Source organism: Heptranchias perlo, chromosome 8 (genome assembly GCF_035084215.1).
Source record: "Heptranchias perlo isolate sHepPer1 chromosome 8, sHepPer1.hap1, whole genome shotgun sequence".
In the NCBI taxonomy this organism is placed as follows: domain Eukaryota; kingdom Metazoa; phylum Chordata; class Chondrichthyes; order Hexanchiformes; family Hexanchidae; genus Heptranchias; species Heptranchias perlo.
Window position 1 is genome coordinate 74,462,285 of NC_090332.1, and position 21,070 is coordinate 74,483,354.

The 21,070-nt window shown below is 46.6% G+C and overlaps 1 protein-coding gene across 1 annotated transcript in view; it reads left to right on the plus strand.

Moving 5' to 3' along the window:
• The window catches only part of LOC137324234 (metabotropic glutamate receptor 1-like), a 236,232-nt gene extending 215,440 nt beyond the window's left edge, over positions 1-20,792 (plus strand). Inside the window, exon 8 of the mRNA XM_067988380.1 lies at positions 19,982-20,792. Coding sequence (XP_067844481.1) covers positions 19,982-20,792 — 811 coding nt within the window. The remainder of the gene's footprint in view (positions 1-19,981) is intronic.
• Positions 20,793-21,070: the final 278 nt, after the last annotated feature.

A 21,070-nucleotide genomic window follows, 5' to 3' on the forward strand; every position in this document is an offset into this window, starting at 1 on the left:
TATATTGTTCTAGAAAACTGTCACGAATGTATTCTATGAACTTGTCCTCCAAACTACTTTTGCTACTTTGGTTTGCGCAGTCTATATGAAGATTAAAGTCCCCCACAATTATTGCATTACCCTTGTTACATGCTCCTGTAATTTCCTGATATATACTCTGTCCAACACTATAACTACTGTTAGGAGGCCTATAACCTACTCCCACCAGTGTTTTCTGCCCCTTGTTATTTCTTAGCTCCACCCGTACTGATTCTCCATCCTGATTTTCTGAGCTAAGATCCTTTCTCGCTACTGCCTTCATCTCATCCTTTATTATCAGGGCTACCCCCACCCCACCACCCCACCCCCCCACCCCACCCCCAATTTTCTATTTTGCCTATCTTTTCTAAAATTCAAGTACCCTGGAATATTTAGTTCCCAACCTTGGTCACCCTGCAACTAGTTTTCAGTAATGGCTACTAGATCAAACCCATTTATCTCTATTTGTGCCATTAATTCATCTATATTGTTACGAATGCTTTGTGCATTCAGATAAAGCACCTTTAATTTTAACTTTTTACTATTTTTGCCTGATGTGACCTTAGTCACTAATGCCCTATGACCTTCGTTAAACTCTCTGTCCCTTCCTGACACACTTTGCTTGTTTTTACCCAAATCGCTACAATGCTCTACAGCCGTGACTTTTCTCTTTAGACTTATAAATTTACTCTTACCGGAACCCTCCCCCCTCCACCCCCTCTGCTTTTATTAGTTTAAAGCCCTATCTACCATCCTAGTTATTCGATTTGCCATGACACTGGTCCCAGCCCGGTTTAAGTGGAGCCTGTCCCAATGGATCAGCTTCCTCTTTCCCCAGTACTGGTGCCAGTGCCCCATGAGTTGAAACCCTGTTGTTCACATTACAAGGTGGCACTATTGTTACACCCTGGGTTATACTATGCTATAGCTAGATAGGCATAGTATGGGCATTCCCTGAAAGATGCTCAGGCTACTAGCGCCTTTGGACCCAAGAGCAAATCTAAGGCAAGACCCTTAGGGCTATAAATTGGGCTGCGTAGCGCCCGTTGTGTAGGCGTTGCCCAGCCTCCTAAAGACGCAAAATGGCGTCCGGAATGCACGCGCACACTTCTAGCATGATGTGTGCCAGACGCCATCTTGGTAAAGGCACAGATAACGAATGCCGGCACCATGTAAAATAGGGAGAATATGCGGTATATCAGTGTGCAACACTGATTTAAAGGGACAGGTGCGATTTTGTAACTCAACACACCAGCCAACGCACAGTCTTAACCAAGCACAGCTCAACAGGTCGTAGACGGCCTGGAGGACCCCTCACCGGCGCTATTTAAAGGGATCATGCAGGTGTTGCAGGTTAGTTGCTGGATTATTGCTTCTGGCTGCTGGTACAATTGTATGTGTTCGTTGAAGCTTCCTACACTTGGAGAAAGTTACAATATTATATAGAGAGTGGTCTGGCAGGTCCTGCATTACTGTTGGTGGCATTTAAAACAGTGTGCTGAACAAGGTTTCTGCCGACCATGGTTGCCTGCTAGGGCTCATGACTGGGAGCATTCAGAGAGGCCACGAAGAACAGGTCAAGCTGCGAGGAGAGGGAGGAGGAGGAGGAGGACGAGGCACAAAGCTTAGTGCAGGAGGCCATATCCAATGAGGGCCTTCAGGGACTAATTCTCTTACCTCGACCTGAGCGAAGATCAGTGCATCCGACAGCTGCGGTTCACGAAAGAGGTTGTGACGGAGAAATGTCAACTGCTGCAGCCGCAACTGCAGCCTCAGAGTGGGGCAAGGACAGCATTGCCTGTGGCTGTCAAGGTAACCGTGGCGCTGAACTTTTACGGCTCTGGATCCTTTCAGGTCTCTGCTGGTGATACGTGCAACATCTCGCAGTAGGCATCCTAAAGCAATGCTTCCGCTACCTGGACCGTCCTGGAGGAGCCCTGCAGTACTCCACTGAGCGGATGTCACGATTTGTCATTGTATGCTGCATGCTGCACAACCTCGCCCTTATGAGAGGACAACCTTTGCCACCGCCTGTCCAGTGAGATCCTGACCCTGAGCAGGAGGAGGAAGAGACGGAGGAGAAGATGGAGGAGGAAGTGGAGGAAGAGGCAAGGAGGCATCAAGCGCACAGGCCCTGACTGTAAAGGCTCTGCCATGACTATCCAATCGTCCTCCTTATAGTTACACATCGCCTCCTCCCACAGCTCATCGCATAAATAAAAACCACCACCAACTGCGACTTCACACAGAATTTTATAAACTAACACATGAAATCACGTATACAACATTACACTTTTCACCCTTGTGCATTCCTTTAGTGCCTCTCGATCTTGTGCCTTTCCTTTCCCTCGTGCTCCTACGAGATGCATCCCCAGTGGCTGGAACATAGTTGGTGGAAGGCTGCTGACCTTCAATTGAGGAGAGTGCAGATGGTCTTGGAGGACGACCTCGAGCAGCTCTGGGCCGGGAGGGCCCGTCTTCAGACTGCACCATCTCGGTCTGGGCTGCAGCAGTCTGGCCTGGCTGGCTGCCAGGCAACAGCAAGGGCACTGGCAGAATGGCAGGGTTGGAAGCAGGAATGCTGTTATCCTGAGAGAGGGCAGCAAGTTCGTCTTCCATGGCGCCACTGTCACTCTCCCGGGGCAGCACCTCAGCAATCCTGGTGATCTGCTGGAGAACGGATTGCTGGACTGCTGTGATGCCCTGGAAGCCCCGTTACACAGTGGTCCCTAGAGCCATGATAGCAGCAGTCTGAGCTTCCAATGCAGCAGTCTGAGCTTCCAAAGCAGCAGTCAGACCTTGGATGGCAATGGAAGCTGTGACATTGGTCATCAGACGCTACATCATGGTGGGTTCCACAGGTGTGCTGATGGAGGTGACCACCTGTTCCATGTGGGTGAGGATAGGCTCCAAGCTCCGCGAAAAGCCCTGTGCTAAGTTCGAGGCGGACTCCTCCATGCCCCGTGACATTGCATGCAGGCTTTCTGGCAGGCTCTCCAGTGCACCAAGCATTTGTTGGTGTACGCCCATCAGCCTTCTTCCGTAGCCTCGCCCATCGAAGTCATCACCTGACTCTTCTGAAGCAGAACTAGTGTGCGACCTCGCCCTCCAGCGAGCTGGCACCTGCGGTATCCTTTCCCCCTGCCCCGTCTCTTGCGCACTTGTGCCCGATGTCTCACCATGTGCAGATCCCTCCTCTAAACTAGCCTCTACACTACAGGCAGTGTCAGATCTGAGCTGGTGGATACGAATGTCAGATCAAGTGATGGTGTGTCTTCCTCCTCCTCCACCTCGGACAGTGCCGGCTCCAGTTCTTGGGTATCTGCAATGACAAAGGGAGATGGGTTGAGTTGTGAAGCGGGGAAAGGAGCAAGTAAGATGTGCGTACTGACACCATCTGCAGCACGTGAGTCAGAAAAGATTTTGGGATGAGGGAGATGTAGGAAAGGGGAAGGAGGGTTAGGTATACAGAGACCCTCATAGTCGAGAGCTCCAGCACCGCCAGTGGCCACGGCCACAGCGACAGCCCGCCCAATGATCCCCAGCACTGTCTCCTCCATGGGGGTGAGGACGTGTCGGCGGCCTGTCCTCCTCCAGTTCTTTCTTGCTGCCTACTGTTATGCGCCACCTTCTCCTGCAAGACAGAGGGAAGTGTGTCAGTGAGTGTCCTGCAAGATGTTTGAGTGGTGTGGCTGTCATGGTTGAATAGCTGCCAGTGTGTGTGTGACCTGTGAGTTGTGGGTGTGTAGCTTACAAAAGTGGTACTATGTGAGGGTGAGATGCAGCATCCAAAGTGCAGCGTTGCATATGGATGGGCAGCGTTTGTTGGTGGGTGGTGATGGGGGGTGTTGTGTATGGAGCAGTGAGGCAGTTGGTAGGATGTGCCACTAGTCACTTGAATTCACTCACTTTGACGATTTGTGTCAAATCATTGAATTATTTCCGGCACTGCATCACGTGCGTGGTGCAATGCTCCTGGCATTCACTTCCAGCGCCACTTCCTCCCACTGCCTCTACGGCTGGTGTCTGGAGGGCCTCCTGCCACCCTACCGGTATAGGATAGCCCTCCGTGTGTCCACTCTTTTTTATTCGTTCATGGGATGTGGGCGTCACTGGCAAGGCCAGCATTTATTGCCCATCCCTAATTGCCCTTGAGAAGGTGGTGGTGAGCCGCCTTCTTGAACCGCTGCAGTCCGTGTGGTGAAGGTTCTCCTACAGTGCTGTTAGATAGGGAGTTCCAGGATTTTGACCTAGCGACGATGAAGGAACAGCGATATATTTCCAAGCTGGGATGGTGTGTGACTTGGAGGGGAACGTGCAGGTGGTGTTGTTCCCATGTGCCTGCTGCCCTTGTACTTCTAGGTGGTAGAGGTTGCAGGTTTGAGAGGTGCTGTGGAAGAAGCCTTGGCGAGTTGCTGCAGTGCATCCTATGGATGGTACAGACTTCATGCACCAAGGCTTCTAGTGTGTCATCGGAGAACCTTGGTGTGCGCTCTCTTGCAGCCATTAGATTTTTCTTCCACCACCAATTGCATTGACAGTGCACTTCCCCTTTAAGAGGTGCAAGCTGCCTTTAAGTAGTGCTGGCCATGCCCCATATCGGGCCCCCTGCTGGTAAGTGCAGCCATTCAACAGCGCAGGTAGCGCAGGCTGCACGCAGCAATCATGCAGATTATCAGACAGCACGAATCTTACATGCTGCCTCCATCTCAACAACCGGGTGCGGGTTAATCGCGCACCGAGACCCTCGCGCCCTGTTTCGGGGGTTATCCAATTTAACCCCCTTAGAGTGTAACACCCACACTCCAGCAGGGCTCACATACAAGCTGCAACTTACAATTTAAAGCCTTGGGCAAAATGACATTTTGAAAGGATTGTAACAATCTAAATGCATGATGCATGGCCAGTTACTGGCACACAGTATGGACTGAAGGTTGGGCATATGGTCTGTCACCACCATGTATGTTCTCCTTCAAGATATAACTTCCTCCCTGCTGGCATGACAAAATTGCACATAATGCAAGGAAGAACCGGAATTGGAGCAGAAATTGGAATTGGAGGTCAGAAATCAAAAGCTCTTGATTCCCTTTGAGGCAAACACTCTTGAGCATCCATGCATATAAGAGCATGGATGGAATAGGGAAAGGTGATGCTGTGGACCTCCCCCAAACTCAGGGATAGTACCATCCTCCCCTCATATCTTGTCCCCCTTCTCACTCAACCAACACACAAACATCACACATAGTATCATGCAATGCAGGCTCTGTTTGAAGGTGTGTCTTACAGCCAGCATTCAAACATTTAATCCTTATCTAACATTGTCGGACTGGAAGAGCAGTCTTCCAGCACTGCCAGTGACCCAGAAGAAGACAACACCTCACAGCACCCGTGTCTCTCTCAGAAATATCTGCATGCACCGGCACAGCTACCCACGTCCTGGGGCATACTGTTAGTGAGTTGCTGGAGGCAGCACTAAGTAGAATCTTACAGCACAAGAGGAGGCCATTCGGCCCATTGTTTCTGTGCTGGCTCTTTGAAAGACCTATCCAATTAGTCCCACTGCCCCCCCACCCCCCCCGCTCTTTCCCCATTGCCCTGCAAATTTCTCCTTTTCAAGTATATATCCAATTGACCTTTGAAAGTTATTATTTAATCTGCTTCCACCACCCTTTCAGGCAGTGCATTCCAGATCATAACAACTCGCTGCGTGAAAAAAATTCTCCTCATCTATCCTCTGGTTCTTTTGCCAATTATCTTAATCTGTGTCCCCTGGTTATCGACCCTCCTTCCAGCGAAAACAGTTTGTCCTTATTTACTCTATCAAAATCCTTCATAGGGTTGGTTGCCAACTCTGGTTAGATGAATTCCTGGAGGTTTCATCACTTGACTTCCTGCCTTCAACTGCCCCACCCAGTCGAACAGCCTTTTTCTCCATCTCTAATATGTTTTATAACTAATAAACAAAAGTGTTCAAAGAAGATGAACAAGACACACCAAATTAATGCCCGTATGATTTTTCTCCTGGGTTGCTTACATCAGTGTCCAGGAGATTAATCTTTAATTCCTGGAGACTCCAGGAGATACCTGGAGGGTTGGCAACCCTAGCAATGAGTGAGTCACAGCACACTATGAGGAGGAGAAAGTGATGGTGCCAGAGGAAGAGCAGGAACCTGGTGCCTGGCTTAAATGGTTAAATTATGAGGGCAGGTTGCATAAACTTGTCTTGTCTTCCGTTGAGTTTAGAAGGACAAGGGGTGATCTGATCGAGATGTATAAAATGACAAAAAGATTAGATAGAGTAGATAGAGAGAATCTATTTCCTCAGGTGGGGAATCCAGAACAAGGGGGCACAATCATAAAATTAGAGCCAGGCCATTCAGGAGTGAAATCAGGAAGCATTTTTTCACTCAAAGGGTAGTAGGAATCTGGAGCTCTCTCCCCCAAAAAGCTGTTGAGGCTGGGGGTCAATTGAAATGTTCAAGAATGAGATCGATAGATTTTTGTTAAGTAAGGGTATCAAGAGATATGGAAGCAAGGCAGGTAGATGGAGTTAAGATCTAATTGAATGGCAGAACAGACTCAAGGGGCTGAATGGCCTCCTCTGATGATTACACTGCTGCCATTAATGACGGCTGTACTTTGGGAAAGGCAGCGATAGGATGACACAGTGCAGTTCTGCCGTGCTCCTGTTGCTTTTCAGTGGGAGGAGATGAAAGTTCTTGCCCTGCATCGGTCAGCTTTCCGTTGCACATATTCGGCTCTTTTTGTTTCAACATAAGTGTCTCCTCATACACAAAAAGATCCTAAAATAAATGTTAAAAAAACAGTGGTAAAAGTCTACTAGGACGATTAAAATTAAAAATCTCTGCAAGAACGGGTCTGTCCCTTTTGGAGCCTCGTCATATAGTTGGGAGGGAGGAGTGAAATCTGTCTACACCTGTAGCGCAAAATGGGCTGAAAGCAAATCGGCAGCCTGTTTCACGCTGCGCCCAATTTTCTTATCCATTGGGAAAGGAAATGGTGCGCAGTGTAAAACGGGATACCTATTTGCCATGAGCGTGTTTTTGCGCTATTGGCGGTGACTGATTTTGCCACCTCCACCCCCTGTCCCTCCCTACTTCGGTACAGAATTTCCTTCTACACTCACTGCAGATGGAGCAGGGAAAGTGCACAGTGTGATCCCATCTGAATCTATTAGGACATCATGGTGTGGCTTTTGTTAACAGGCATTTTACTAGTTTCTAATTTTGTGAATTAATTTTTCATGCCTTTATGAGAGTGCCTCAGGCTGCCAAAGGGCCCGCTCGCATATCCTGGACTGGTGGGATTGAGCCTGGCAGCAGCAAAATGCACCCTCAGTCTAGAAAGTACAGCTAATCAAGGGTTTTTAGTAGTGTAAAGAAAGCTGTTTAACACCTGATTTTACTGTGTTCGATCAGTGCTGTCATGCCTGCACAGTCGGTTAGCCAGTGGGGAGCTGCAGTAATCAATAGAGAGTTGCCCTTGTTCAAAGCAATAATGAAACATTTAAACTCCTAAAATAGCGCAAGAGGAGCCTAGTCCAGCTGCTCCTGCAACAATTCCACTGTACAATACGGCCACCCAGACAGGAAAGACAGGTTTACAGATGAAGTTATGGAAACTGTGCTGAAAGGAATCAGGGAGAGTAGAGAGACAGACAGTCTATGGGACAGATGGGCAGCTCCTCCAGAAGGCAAGGGAGCAAGTTGTACAAAGAGCCAATGATGCCTCCTATATCCCTAGGACATAGACAAATATTAGGGGGAATGGTAGTGTAGTGGTTCTGTTACTGGATTAGTCAATCCAGAGACTGAGAGTTCACAACACCAGCCATGATAGTTTGAGGATTTAAAAGGAACAGGAGTAGGTCATTCCACCATTCAATGAGATCATGATTGATCTGTATCTTAACTCCATTTATACACCTTGGCTCCATATCGCTTAATACCCTTACCCAACAAATATCTATTGATTTAAGATTTTCAATTGAACCCCTGTTCAAAAAAGGGGAGAGGGATAAACCCATCAATTACAGGCCAGTCAGCCTAACGTTGGTGGTGGACAAACTTTTAGAGACAATAATCCGGGACAAAGTTAATTGGCACTTGGAAAAGTGTGGGCTACTAACTTGATTGAGTTCTTTCATGGAGTAACAGAGAGGGTTGATGAGGGTAGTGCGGTTGATGTTGTATATATGGACTTTCAAAAGGCATTTGATAAAGTACCACATAATAGACTTGTTAGCAAAATTAAAGCCCATGGGATTAACGGGACAGTGGCAGCGTGGATACAAAATTGGCTAAGGGACAGAAAACAGTGAGTAGTGGTGAACGGTTGTTTTTCAGGCTGGAGGGAAGTATAGGTGGTGTTCCCCAGGGGTCAGTGTTAGGACCACTGCTCTTTTTGATATATATTAATAACCTGGACTTGGGTATAGAGGGTATAATTTCAAAGTTTGCAGATGACGCGAAACTCGGAAATGTAGTAAACACTGTGGAGGCTAGTAGCAGATTTCAAGAGGACATAGACAGACTGGTGAAATGGGCAGACACATGGCAGATGAAATTTAACACAGACAAGTGTGAAGTGATACATTTTGGTAGAAAGAATGAGGAGAGGCAATATAAACTAAATGGTACAATTTTAAAGTGGGTGCAGGAACAGAGAGACCTGGGGGTGCACATATACAAATCTTTGAAGGTGTAAGAACAAGTTGAGAAGGCTGTTAATAAAGCATATGGGATCCTGGGCTTTATTAATAGAGGCATAGAGTAGAAGCAAGGAAGTTAGGCCTCAGCTGGAGTTCAATTCTAGGCACCACACTCTAGGGAGGATGTCAAAGCCTTAGAGAGGGTGCAGAAGAGATTCACTAGAATGGTAGCAGGAATGAGGAACTTCAGTTATGTGGAGAGATTGGAGATGCTGGAGTTGTTTTCCTTAGAACAGAGAATGTTAAGGGGAGATTTAATAGAGGTGTTCAAAATCATGAACAGTTTTGATAGAGTAAATAAGGAGAAACTGTTTCCAGTGGCAGAGTGTCAGTAACTAGAGGACACAGATTTAAGGTGATCAGCAAAAGAGCCAGAGGCAACGTGAGGAAACATTTTTTTACGCAGCGAGTTGTTATGATGGTCTGGAATGCACTGCCTGAAAGGGTGGTGGAAGCAGATTCAATAGTAACTTTCAAACAGAAATTGGATAAATACTTGAAGGGAAAAAATTTACAGGACCATGGGGAAATAGCAGGGGAGTGGGACTAGGAACCACGGCAGTCAATTTGCACACAGCAAGCTCCCACAATCAGCAATGGAATAAATGACCAGATCATTAGTTTTAGGTGTTGCTTGAGGGATAAATGTTGGTGAGGACTCCAGGGAGAATTCCACTGCTCTTCTCTTGAATAGTGTCATGAGATCTTTTACGTCCACCTGAGAGGGCAGACAGGGCCTCAGTTTGACATCTTATCCGAAAGATGGCACCTCCGCAGCACTCCCTCAGTACTGCGCTGGAGTGTCAGCCTGAATTATGGGCTTGAGTGTCTAGAGTGGGACTTGAACGCACAGCCATCTAACTCAGAGGTGAGAATGCCGCCACTGAGCCAAGGCTGAGACCTGAGTGCTTCAAAGGGCAGGGGCGGGGGGAGAGCTTATTTGAGGCAACGTTTTGACACATTGTTCTTGTCTGCTTTCTCAGGAATGGAAGAACAGTCTCCTACCGTGCAGTGTCACCGAACAAGCACCTGCAGCACTATCCCCACCTCTTCCGAGCACAGCTACACACGGCCCGAAAGATGTAAATAGAGAGGTTAAGGAAGGAGTGCAGGGTGAGTCATAGAGCACGGATGAGAAGGAGCAAGCGGTGGTGGCTGCTGAGGTCCAGGCTCCTGCTGGCCGGAGGTCCAGCATGGCTCCTTCCGTTGCTTCAGCAGAAAGGAATTCAGAGCCCGCTCACATACAGAGGTCGCTGTCTGTACGGGATCGTGTACTTGAATCACTTGTGTCAATGTAAAATACCCCACAAGGTCTGATAACGAGTCCACAAGCCAAATCTGCGTAGTCGGAGATGAACAGTTGTCTGCACTGTGGTCTGCCATTGGGCATACGGCAATGTTCGCTATATGTTCGGCAGAACCCTCAACGGCACAGCTCATAGACACAATGTGAGCATCTCTCGGAAATGCCCCACTGCTGCCATAGAGGCCTTGGGATCAAATCTGAAAGTGCTCTCTTGGCCAGCTTCAACGTGCTAGAGGATCAGATACAGACAACCTTGAGGTAGGGATTCAGAGGCCTCATAGCTGCACCAGGTTCTGATGTCAGACAGATTGGTGACATGTCTGGAATAGGTATGGATGTGGGGTGCTGGCTATCGAGGTGGCATCGCTTCAGGCCCATCAAGCACCTAACGCAAGTGGCAGTGACTAGGCCAACAGGACAATAGCAAACAGGACAAGGCAGCCACAGCAGCACCAGACACAGCGGACTCACCTGTAGGTCCCCCACAGTGTACACTCCCGAGGAAACCGTGGGCCATTAGAATGCCAGCAGGCTGTTGTTGAAACATCAAGGCTGGCCAGCACACTTAGTCCTCCTGTAGGTCGGGCAAAGGGGGAAGCACTACAGGAATTCATGCTGAGAACACACACCATACTAAGGGTGGGATAAATGGGTTTGAACATTGTCTGAGATTGGTTAGTCATTAGTTAAAATAAAGCCAGAGCCCAGCAAGATGTGGGCATTGAGAAGTGAAGTAGAAAGTTTGGGCAGCCACATTCTTCATTCTCACTGCAACCCTCTTGCTCTTCCATGGCTGCAGGATGCTGCTCTTCTTGTTCCATACTGAGGCCTCTTTACAGAGCAAAGTTATGAAGCAGGTGCTGGTGGTTCTCAAGACACTATGGAGAGAGCTGTACTGCAATGCACCCCCTGATCTGTCATGTTATCAGCAGTTCAGCCTGAAGGTCCCAGTGGTGTCCCCTTGGCGACAGAATGGGTTCTTGAAAGAAAAACTTGCATTTCTATAACCTTTCACAACCCCAGGAAGTGCTTTACAGCCAATAAAGTACTTTTTTGAAATGTAGTCACTGTTGTAATGTAGGAAATGCAGCAGCCAATTTGTGTACAGCCAGATCTCACAAACAGCAATAAGATAATGACCAGATCATCTGTTTTTTTAAGTGTTTGGTTCAGGGATAAATATTGGCCAGGACATCAGGAAGAACACCTGTGCTCTTCAAAATAGTGCCATGGGATCGTTTGCATCACCTGAGAGGGCAGGCAGGGCCTCAGTTTAGATGACATTATAGTGTCAAACTAGATTTTATGCTCAAGTCCTTGGAGTGGGATGTGAACCCACAACCTTCTGACTCAGAGGCAAGAGCATTACCCACTAAGCCACAGCTGATACCTGCTCTTCACTTCTCTCCATGGTTGGCCCACGGGCATCTAAAACGGAAAGTTTTACCAGTGTTGGAAATGGTAGCCTTGGTTTCCCAGGAGCCATCCTTCCACTCTTCCTTCACCTGGTGTAAAACAGAAGCACTGCATGAGGAAGCAGGTGCTGACTTGCCCGATTCAGGGCTGGAGATCGGAGACTAACCATACAGTGACAAAGTGAAACCCTTTCCGTTTCATTTGTGGCACTACATTATGCCCAGTGTGAATCCAATCAATGACCCCCACCCCCCCTCCACTCCCCTCATAGAGCAGACAGGTAGTACTGTGCAGCTTTCTCATCCTGCTGTTCCTCGTCAGTGGAGAGTGGGACTGAGTGTTGGCGCCACTACAAACTGCATCTGTCACCTCCCCTTCGTGACACAGCAGGTGTTGTCCATGGAAGGAGCCAAACGTGCAAAAATCGAGGTGTGTGGTGACTTTGACGGGCATCAGAAAACAGCACACGTACAATGCTTTGCAATATGACACTACAGTCCCAACCGTAACAAGTTCAACTAGTTTAACGTAGGTCTTCAGTAGCTCAGGGCATGGTAGCATAATGGTTATGTAATCCAGAGGCCTAGATAAATAATTGTAGTGTGAACATGAGTTCAAATCCCACCATGGTAGTTTGAGGATTTGAATTCAGTTTAATAATGGAAATTAAAAAGCTGGCATCTGTAAAAGTGACCATGTTATAAAATCCACCTGGTTCATTAATGTCCTTTAGTGGAAGGAAACCTGCTGTCTTTACCCAGTCTGGCCTATATGTGAGGCCTAAATCCCACACCAATTTGGTTGACTCTGAAGTGGCCTAGCAAGCCATTCAGTTGTATTACTACTTTCTCAGGGCAACTAGGGATAGGCAATAAATGCCTTACCAGTGACACCCACATCCTGAGAATGAGTTAAAAAAAATACTACACCTTAGTAGCATCATCTACAGACATGGGGCCAGCTTCCACTTGTACATCTATGACATCCAGCTCCACCTCTCCCTTTACTAAAAAGGATAGCAGAGTGGACATGAATTCTAATAGTGATTGAGAACATGATAAGTGATATTGTGTTGGATAAAAGGAAAAATTTTAGAAGCTAAAGGAAGATAAAGTGCCAGGGCCCATGAGAGACATCTGTACAATCCAGAGGCAGATGAAGGAGGAAATTGTAGAGGCTGTAGAAATTATATTTCAGGGTTCTACTGAGTGTGGATGTGAGCTGGAGGACTGGAGAGTGGCCAATGTAGCACCCATTTTTAAAAAGGGAGACAGAGAATAGTTAGAAGTAGACAGCATAGATTTCAAAAGGGATTATTGTGCTTGACAAACCGCATAGAATTATTTGAGGAGGTAACAGATATGATACATGGGGGAAATGTAGTGGGTGCAGTGTACAGGGTCTTTAGGAAAGTCTTTGACAAGGTACCACACAGGAGATTACTAGAGAAGATTAAGAGATATGGAATTAGGGGCAGGATAGCAAACTGGATTAAAAATTAGTTAGAAAGCAGAGAATAGGAGTTAAGGGCAGTTTTTCAAAGTGGTTGGAAGTGGGTAGTGGCGTCCTTCAGGGTTCAGTTCTGGCGCTGTGTATATCAATGATTTGGATACAGGGCTAGAGGTTGAAATTTGCAGATAATAGCAAAATAGGAGGTATAGTTAATTCTTCAGAAGATCAAAGGAAGCTGCAAAGGGCTAAAAGGTCGCAGATGGAATTCAGTGCCAGTAGTGAGGTGACATTTTATTTTGGTATAAAAATAACAGCAGTAATTATACTCTGAATGGAAGTAGGCTTGGTGATATGGAAGAGCAGAGGGATTTGGGGGTACTGGTTCACAGAACATTAAAGGCAGAACCTCAGGTAGATAAGGCTGTAAAAAAAAGCTAATGGAATTGTAGATTTTATCATAAGAGGTATAGAATATAAAGGCCAAGAGATAATGATGAGCCTATATAAAACCCTAAGAAGACCTCAGTATTGGTCACAATGCCATAGGAAGGATATTAAGGCTTTAGAGAAGGTACAACACAGATTCACTAGGATGCTGCTTGGTATGAGGAAATACAAATACGAAGAAAGACTTGAAAAATTGGGGATGCTTTTTCATTGGAACAATGCAGATGATGGGGTGATCTGATAGACATGTTTAAAATTATGAAAGGATGGGACAGGGTAGATAGAAGCAGACTCTTTAAAGTAGTTCAAGGGTGAAGAACTAATGGCCATAGATACAAGATTAAATGTAGGAGATTTAGAACAGAGGGCAGGAGAGACTTCTTCACACAGACAGTTGTGGCTGTGGAATTTGCTTCCAGGGTTAGTGGTTGAGGCAGAAACTATGTCAACATTCAAGATTAGATTGGATAGGTGGATGAAGGAAAAGAGGTTGAAGGGATATGGAAACAGGGCGGGTAAATGTGATTAAAACGATTTGTTCGTGTAGAAGTTAAATGCCAGCATGCACTGTTTGGGCCGAATGGCCTGCTCCTGTGTTGTAACTTCTGTGTATTTCTATGACCCCTCCAGTGCCTCTATATCATCAGATTACTTGCCTGACATACAATCTTGAATGAGGCACAATTTGCTCCAGTTCAACATTGGGAAGTCCAAAAGCCATAATCTTTGTCCCCTGCCACAAACTCCATACTCTTGGCGTCAATTTCATCCCCTCCCTGTCCATTATCTCAGACTGAACCAGACTGTTCACAACCTGTTCAAGCCTGAGTGCAGCATCCAAACCCATATCCTCTTCATCACAATGACCACCTACCTCCACCTTCATACTATCACCAACCTTTGCCCTTATCTCAGCCCATCTGCCGATGAAACCCTCAAACATACTTTTGCCACCTCCAGACTCGACTATTCCAATGCTCTCCTGGCCGTCCTCTCATCCTGCGCCTGCCATAAAACTCAGATCATCCAAAACTCTACTGCCCTTTTCCTATCCCCCGATAAGTCCTACTCATCCATCACTCCTGTCCTCACTGATCTACATTAGCTCCAGGTCCCCCAACACCTCAAATTTAATATTCTTAACCCTGTGTTTAAATTGCCCCATGACCTCGCCCTTCCCTATCTCCATTGGCTCCTCTGGACTTGCAACCATCCCCAGAACTCTCCGTTCCTCCAACTCTGGCTTCTTGTGCATCCCCTCCCGATTCACCACACCATTGGCGGGTGTGCCTTCAGCCACCTAGGCCCCACACTCAGGAATTCCTAACCTCCTCCGCCTCTCCATCTCTCTCTCCTCCTTTTAAGACCTAACTCTTTGACCAAGCTTTTAATATCTCCTTCCTTGGCTCAGCATCGTCCCTTTCACTTATGCCACTCCAAAGCATCTTGGGACATTTTTCTATGATAAAGGCACTGTATAAATGCAAGTTGTTGTTGTACAATCTGTATGGAATATTTGTAGCATTACAGATTCCAGCAGCATCAATTCCACTGATCTCTGCTTAAACACTCCAGCTGGTCTCTGTCTTTACATAAGGCTGGAGTTAATGTAACAAGAGAGTAGCTAATGCTGCTCAGTTTATACATTGAATAGGATTGTCAGTGCTTATACTGGACGTAGTAGGTAAAGGGCTGAGAGGGAGGACAGACTTTGGAGACTCCTGGCAGTATCAGACACCCATAGCACTACACCTACTACCTCAGGGCAATATACACACATACTCCCTGGGTATGACTGCAGAACACTTCATGCAAGGCCAAAGACTACCCACGGAGATGATCACTGAGTTCTGCCACCTCATGGTACCCAGCTGGAAAGAGCCTGCAGCTTTTAAAGTGACCCCGGCCCTGAACTTTGATGTTTCAGGCCAATTACAAGCCGCCGCAGGTGATTTGACCAGTGAACCATTCCTCGGTGCACTGATAGATCCAGAATATCACCATTTGGATTCCATCTAGCCAAGTTGTGTCCTACAAAAATCAAAAAGAATATTGTTCTGTCATTATGAAGATAGTGTGTGAAGTCAACCTGAGCATTCTCCAAGTTATTATCAGGTATATCTGGAGCTGCTATGATGGTCCAACATTCAAGATCAGTTCTCCAGAGAGAGCTGGATGGATGAATGGCTGGTTGGCTGGAAAGATAGGTTGGCTGGCTGGATGAATGAGTGGCTGCATGGCTGGCTAGTTGTTTGATTAGCTGGCTGGATGGATGGCTGCATGGATGGGTGGACAGCTGGCTGGCTGGATAAATGGCTAGCTGGCTGGACAGATGGCTAGCAGAAAGGAAGGATGGATGAATGAATCTGTGGATAGATGGGTGGGTTAGTGGATAGATGGATTACTGAATGGATGGATAGCTGCATGGGTGGATGGATAGCTGCATGAATGAATGAAATTGCTGGTTGATAAAATGGTTGCATGGCTATCTGGATGGAAGGATGGATGATTAGATAGATGGATGGATAGCTGATTGTGTGGATTGATAGCTAGCTGACTGGCTGTCTGGAAGCCTGGATGACTGACTGGGTGGATAGATAAATGGCTGGCTGGATGGATGACTGGATGGATGGAAGTTTAGATGGATAGATAGTTAACTAACTAGCTGAGTGGTGGATAACTGGTTGGATGGATGATTGGCTATCTGGCTGCATTGATGGATGGATAATTGGTCAGGCAGATGAATAGCAGGAAGAAAGGATGGTTAAGTGGGTAGATAGCTGGATCAATGGAAGGGTGGATAGCTTTCTGGTGACTGAATGGATGTTTGGAAGATGGTTTGATAGCTGGATTGATGTATGGATATCTGGCTTTTTGGCCGGGTGGATGGATTGTTGGATTGAAGGATGACTTGATGAATGGATGGCTGGGCAACTGGATGAATAGATAGATGGATGGATATCTGGATGAATGGCTGGACAGGTGAATGGGTAGCTGGGTTTATGGATGCCAGCAAATGGGTTTATGGATAGCTCACTGAATGCGTGGATAGATAACTGACTGGATTGGTGGATGGCTGGACAGGTAACTTGATAGCTGGATGGTTGATTCAATGGATGGGTGCATGGATGAATGGATGGAAAGAAGGCTGGATGGATGTATGACTGGCTGGCCAGATGGTTGCCTAAATGGATGGTTGGGTGGCTGGCTGGTTGGATTGATAGCCAGCTGATAGGTGGAATTGGTGGATGGATAGATGACCAACTGCCTGAAGTATGCATGGATGGATGGAAAGAAAAATGGATGGGTGGCTGAACAGATGCCTGGTCAGGGGGCTGGATGGCTGACTGGATCGATGGATGCCTGGGTGGATAGATGAATGGCTGTATGGTTGGTTGATAGGCTGAATGGATAAATCACTGGATGGATGGATAGCTGCGCAATTGGATGGATGGATGAATAGCTGGATGGATGGATAAATGGATGTTTAGATAGCTCACTGAATGTGTGGATGGATAGCTGACCAGATAGATGAATGGCTGGCTGAACATGTGGGTGTAAAGTGGATGAATGGCTGGCTGGCTGGATCAATTGATGGTTGGGTAACTGGAGGCTGGCTGTATGATGGATAGATGGATGGATGGCTCAATAGAAGAATGGATTGATTGATAGTTGGAAGGATAGCTGGCTGGATGGCTGGTAGGCTGGAAGTTTGGATGGCTGGCTGCCTGCCTGGATGGATGGAAGGATGGAAAAATTGATGGTTGCCTGATCAGATGGATGATATGCTGGATGAAAGGGTGGATGGGTTCATCAATGGTTGGATGGATTGATAACTGTATAGAAGGATGGCTAGTTGTCCATCTTGGTGGCTGGAGGACTGGATGGATGGAAGAAATTAAGAGAAGGAAGGATGGGTGGCTGGATCAATGACTGGCTGGCTGGATAGTTGGTCAAATGAATGGATGGATATATGCATATCTGGATGAAAATATGGATAGATAGATGCGCAGATGGATAGATAGATAGGTGGGTGGATGGAAAGAAAGAGCCTGGGTGCATTGATGAATAGATTCATAGATTATTGGAAAGAGGCTGGATGGATAGATTAGCGGCTGGAAAAATGGTTGGCCAATTGGCTAAGTGGATGGGTGGATGGATAGACCAATGGATGGATGGAAAGATGGGTGGATGGCTGCAATTTTTGGATGGCTCACTGGCTGGCTTAGGTGGGTGGGTGGGTCATTGCCTGGATGGATGGACAGCTGGACAGATGTAAGGCTAATTCGCTCACTGGCTGGATGCGTAGTTGGTACATTGGATAGATGGATGGATGGCTGGCCTGCTTGATACTGGTTGGATGCAACTGTGGTTGGATGATAGGCTGGCTGGCTTGATGGATGGTTAGATGGATAGATAAGCTGGATGTAAGGTGAATGGCTGGCTTGATAGATTACTGCTTAGATGGAAGGTTGGATAAAGGAATGTTGAATGGCTGGCTGTCTGGTTGGTTGGTTGTGAATGCATGGATGGATGGATTGTTGGATGGCTGACTGGTTTGCTTGATAACTGGTTGGCTGGATGAATTGCTAGCTGGATAGATGCATGGCTCACTGACTGGATGGATTGATCGATGTCTGGATTGTTGAATAGAAGTATGGCTGGTGGTCCATCTGGTTGTCCATTTGGTTGGATGGTTGGCTGCCCGGATTATTGGCTGGATGGGTGGATTCATTGAAGGAATGAAGAGATGAAGGGTGGCTGGCTGGCTGAATAGCTAGCTAGTTGAGTGTATTCCTGATAACCTGGCTGTTTTGGATGGATGGCTGGTTAGTTGGTTAGCCTGTTAGCTGACTGAACGACTGGTTGGCTGGATGGATGGCAGAATGTATTGATGGATGCATTGAAGGAAAGAAGGCTGGTGGGTTGCTGGCCAGATAGTTGGCTGGATGGACGGATCAGTCCATAGATGGATAACTGGATAACTGGACAGATGATAGGTGTGATGAATGGCTGGAGGGGTGGATGGCTAGTGAGACAGATGGGTGGCTAGTGAGACAGATGGGTGGCTAGTGAGACAGATGGGTGGCTAGCTGTATGCATGTATAGGCTGCTGGCTAGATAGATAGTCTGCTGGACAGATGATCTTGTGGACACATGGCTGGTTGGATGGATGGATAATAATAGGAACATAGGAACAGGAGTAGGCCATTCATCCCCTCGTGCCTGCTCCGCCATTTGATAAGATCATGGCTGATCTGTGATCTAACTCTATATACCTGCCTTTGGCCCATATCCCTTAATACCTTTGGTTGCCAAAAAGCTATCTATCTCAGATTTAAATTTAGCAATTGAGCTAGTGTCAACTGCCATTTGTGGAAGAGAGTTCCAAACTTCTACCACCCTCTGTGTGTAGAAATGTTTTCTAATCTCACTCCTTAAAGGTCTGGCTCTAATTTTTAGACTGTGTCCCCTACTCCTAGGATCCCCAACCAGCGGAAATAGTTTCTCTCTATCCACCCTATCCGTTCCCCTTAATATCTTATAAACTTCGATCAGATCACCCCTTAACCTTCTAAACTCTAGAGAATACAACCCCAATTTGCGTAATCTCTCCTCGTAACTTAACCCTTGAAGTCTGGGTATCATTCTAGTAAACCTACGCTGCACTCCCTCCAAGGCCAATATGTCCTTCTGAAGGTGCAGTGCCCAGAACTGCTTACAGTACTCCAGGTGCGGTCTGACCAGGGTTTTGTATAGCTGCTGCATAACTTCAAATTGGCTGGTTTGATGGAGGGGACGTTGTAGGGAATGGTGTTCCCATGATCTAGCTGCTCCTTCTCAGTAGTAGAAGTGCAATTGCTTGAAGGGGAGACAAAATTGAATGAAGCATAGCAAATCCCCACTCTAAACAAAAAGGATTCAAGAAGAACGTTAAAGTGTATTGCAAAGGCCAATGTGTGTATAAATCACAGCTGTCTAAACCATTCATAAACACTATTTTATTCTCCACTAATAATTTCCCTGCCGCTATGTAGTCACTACACGATAGCTGTTATTTAATGTGATTATTGCAAGTTTATTAAGGAATAGCTTGGAGCTTACTGCCGACTTGTATTGAATGAATTGTTTGTTCTGACCACGAAAATGAATTCTCAATAGCTTAGTCCAACCCAAATAGACCTAAACACACAACACAAATTTATCCAGTGCCAAATCCCATCAATCTTTGTGCGTACATATCAACGCTTTATAAGGGGCATCATTGTCCCTGTGAAGTCATTGGGCAGGTTGTCTAATTTTTTCATAATTTTATTGTGCTGGTCGATGTTGCACTCCAGTTCCTGCGATGCCCACCGTTCGCGGAAACAGGTTGTCTAATTATAGCACCCAAATTGCAATTATGTCATTTGCACAATGTAATTTGCAATGTGAAACCATCACGTGCTTTGCGTGTGAAACCATTATACTTCTCCGCTCTTTCAGGTATATATTCCTTCCAAAAGCAGTGACAGTCCTACTTTAAAATGCAATGACAGACAGGGGAATTGTAAAATCGGCTGCAGCTTTGGTGCAAAATGTTTTAACTGGGAATTTACATTTTTCCCTAGTTCCAATGGGAAGTCTGTATCATGGTCTGAACCGGGGACAGGACGGCCAGCGAAGGGACAGCACATGTGGCATAGACTGTCCGTCCATGTGAAGAGCAAAGAGGCTGCATCTAATCAGACAGCTGTAATCAAACCCCTGACTAAACCATATCAGAATCAGATCAAGAACCTCAACTTCTCAGACGTCAGCACGAAAGGCCTTTACAATGTTGTAGAAGAGGATGAAAATGATCCCTTGAGACTCGACATTCCCAACAGTCCGGAGATGATGTTGCAGAGACGAGCAATGTCTATCACGCAGCTTAAAGAAATAGAAGACCCCCATTTGTTCATTTCTGATCAGATGCAAAAAGGTGTTTCTTCACAACGATCTATAATAGATCACTTACATGGAGTGGTCAATACATTTACAACCAATATGAGTGACCTTAATGCAGTGCTTACTGTGCCAGTACCTGGGAATGGGGTGAAGCCACTGTACCAGCTGAATCAGCAAGTGGTCCCGCTCCAGATGACAACCTTCATTCCTCAACCCATCTCACCCGTTGAGGAGGAAAGTGAAAGATTCAACTTCATTCAAGACTTCATGTACGACAACACCGGGAACCAGGAGGAGCTGCCGGTCCCCAACAGACTCACGTTGGAGGACTCTCCAGCACTCACACCTCCGTCTCCCTTCAGAGATTCCGTGGCATCGGGCAGCTCCGTACCCAGCTCCCCAGTCTCTGAATCGGTGCTGTGCACACCGCCAAGTGTAACCTACGCTTCGGTCATTCTAAGAGACTACAAACAAACATCTTCAACTCTGTGAAGGTGTAGCGCGTGTGGCCAGAGTTCGTTTGCTGGGAATGTCAACGGAAAATTTTCGGGGGACACGCCCTGCGCCATGGTGTCACTTTGAAAATCAAGAGGAAAAACCAGCGTATGTCATCCCAATTGTCACTGTACAGTCAAGGTCCTTGTAATTCTGTGGTTGGGGTTTCCAGGAAATGTCTAGATTCTGCAGCAATTCAGAACAATAGTTTCCGAAGCATTTCTGTATAGATAGATATGCTAAAATATGCTATTTTATTGCATACTTTTTTTCAT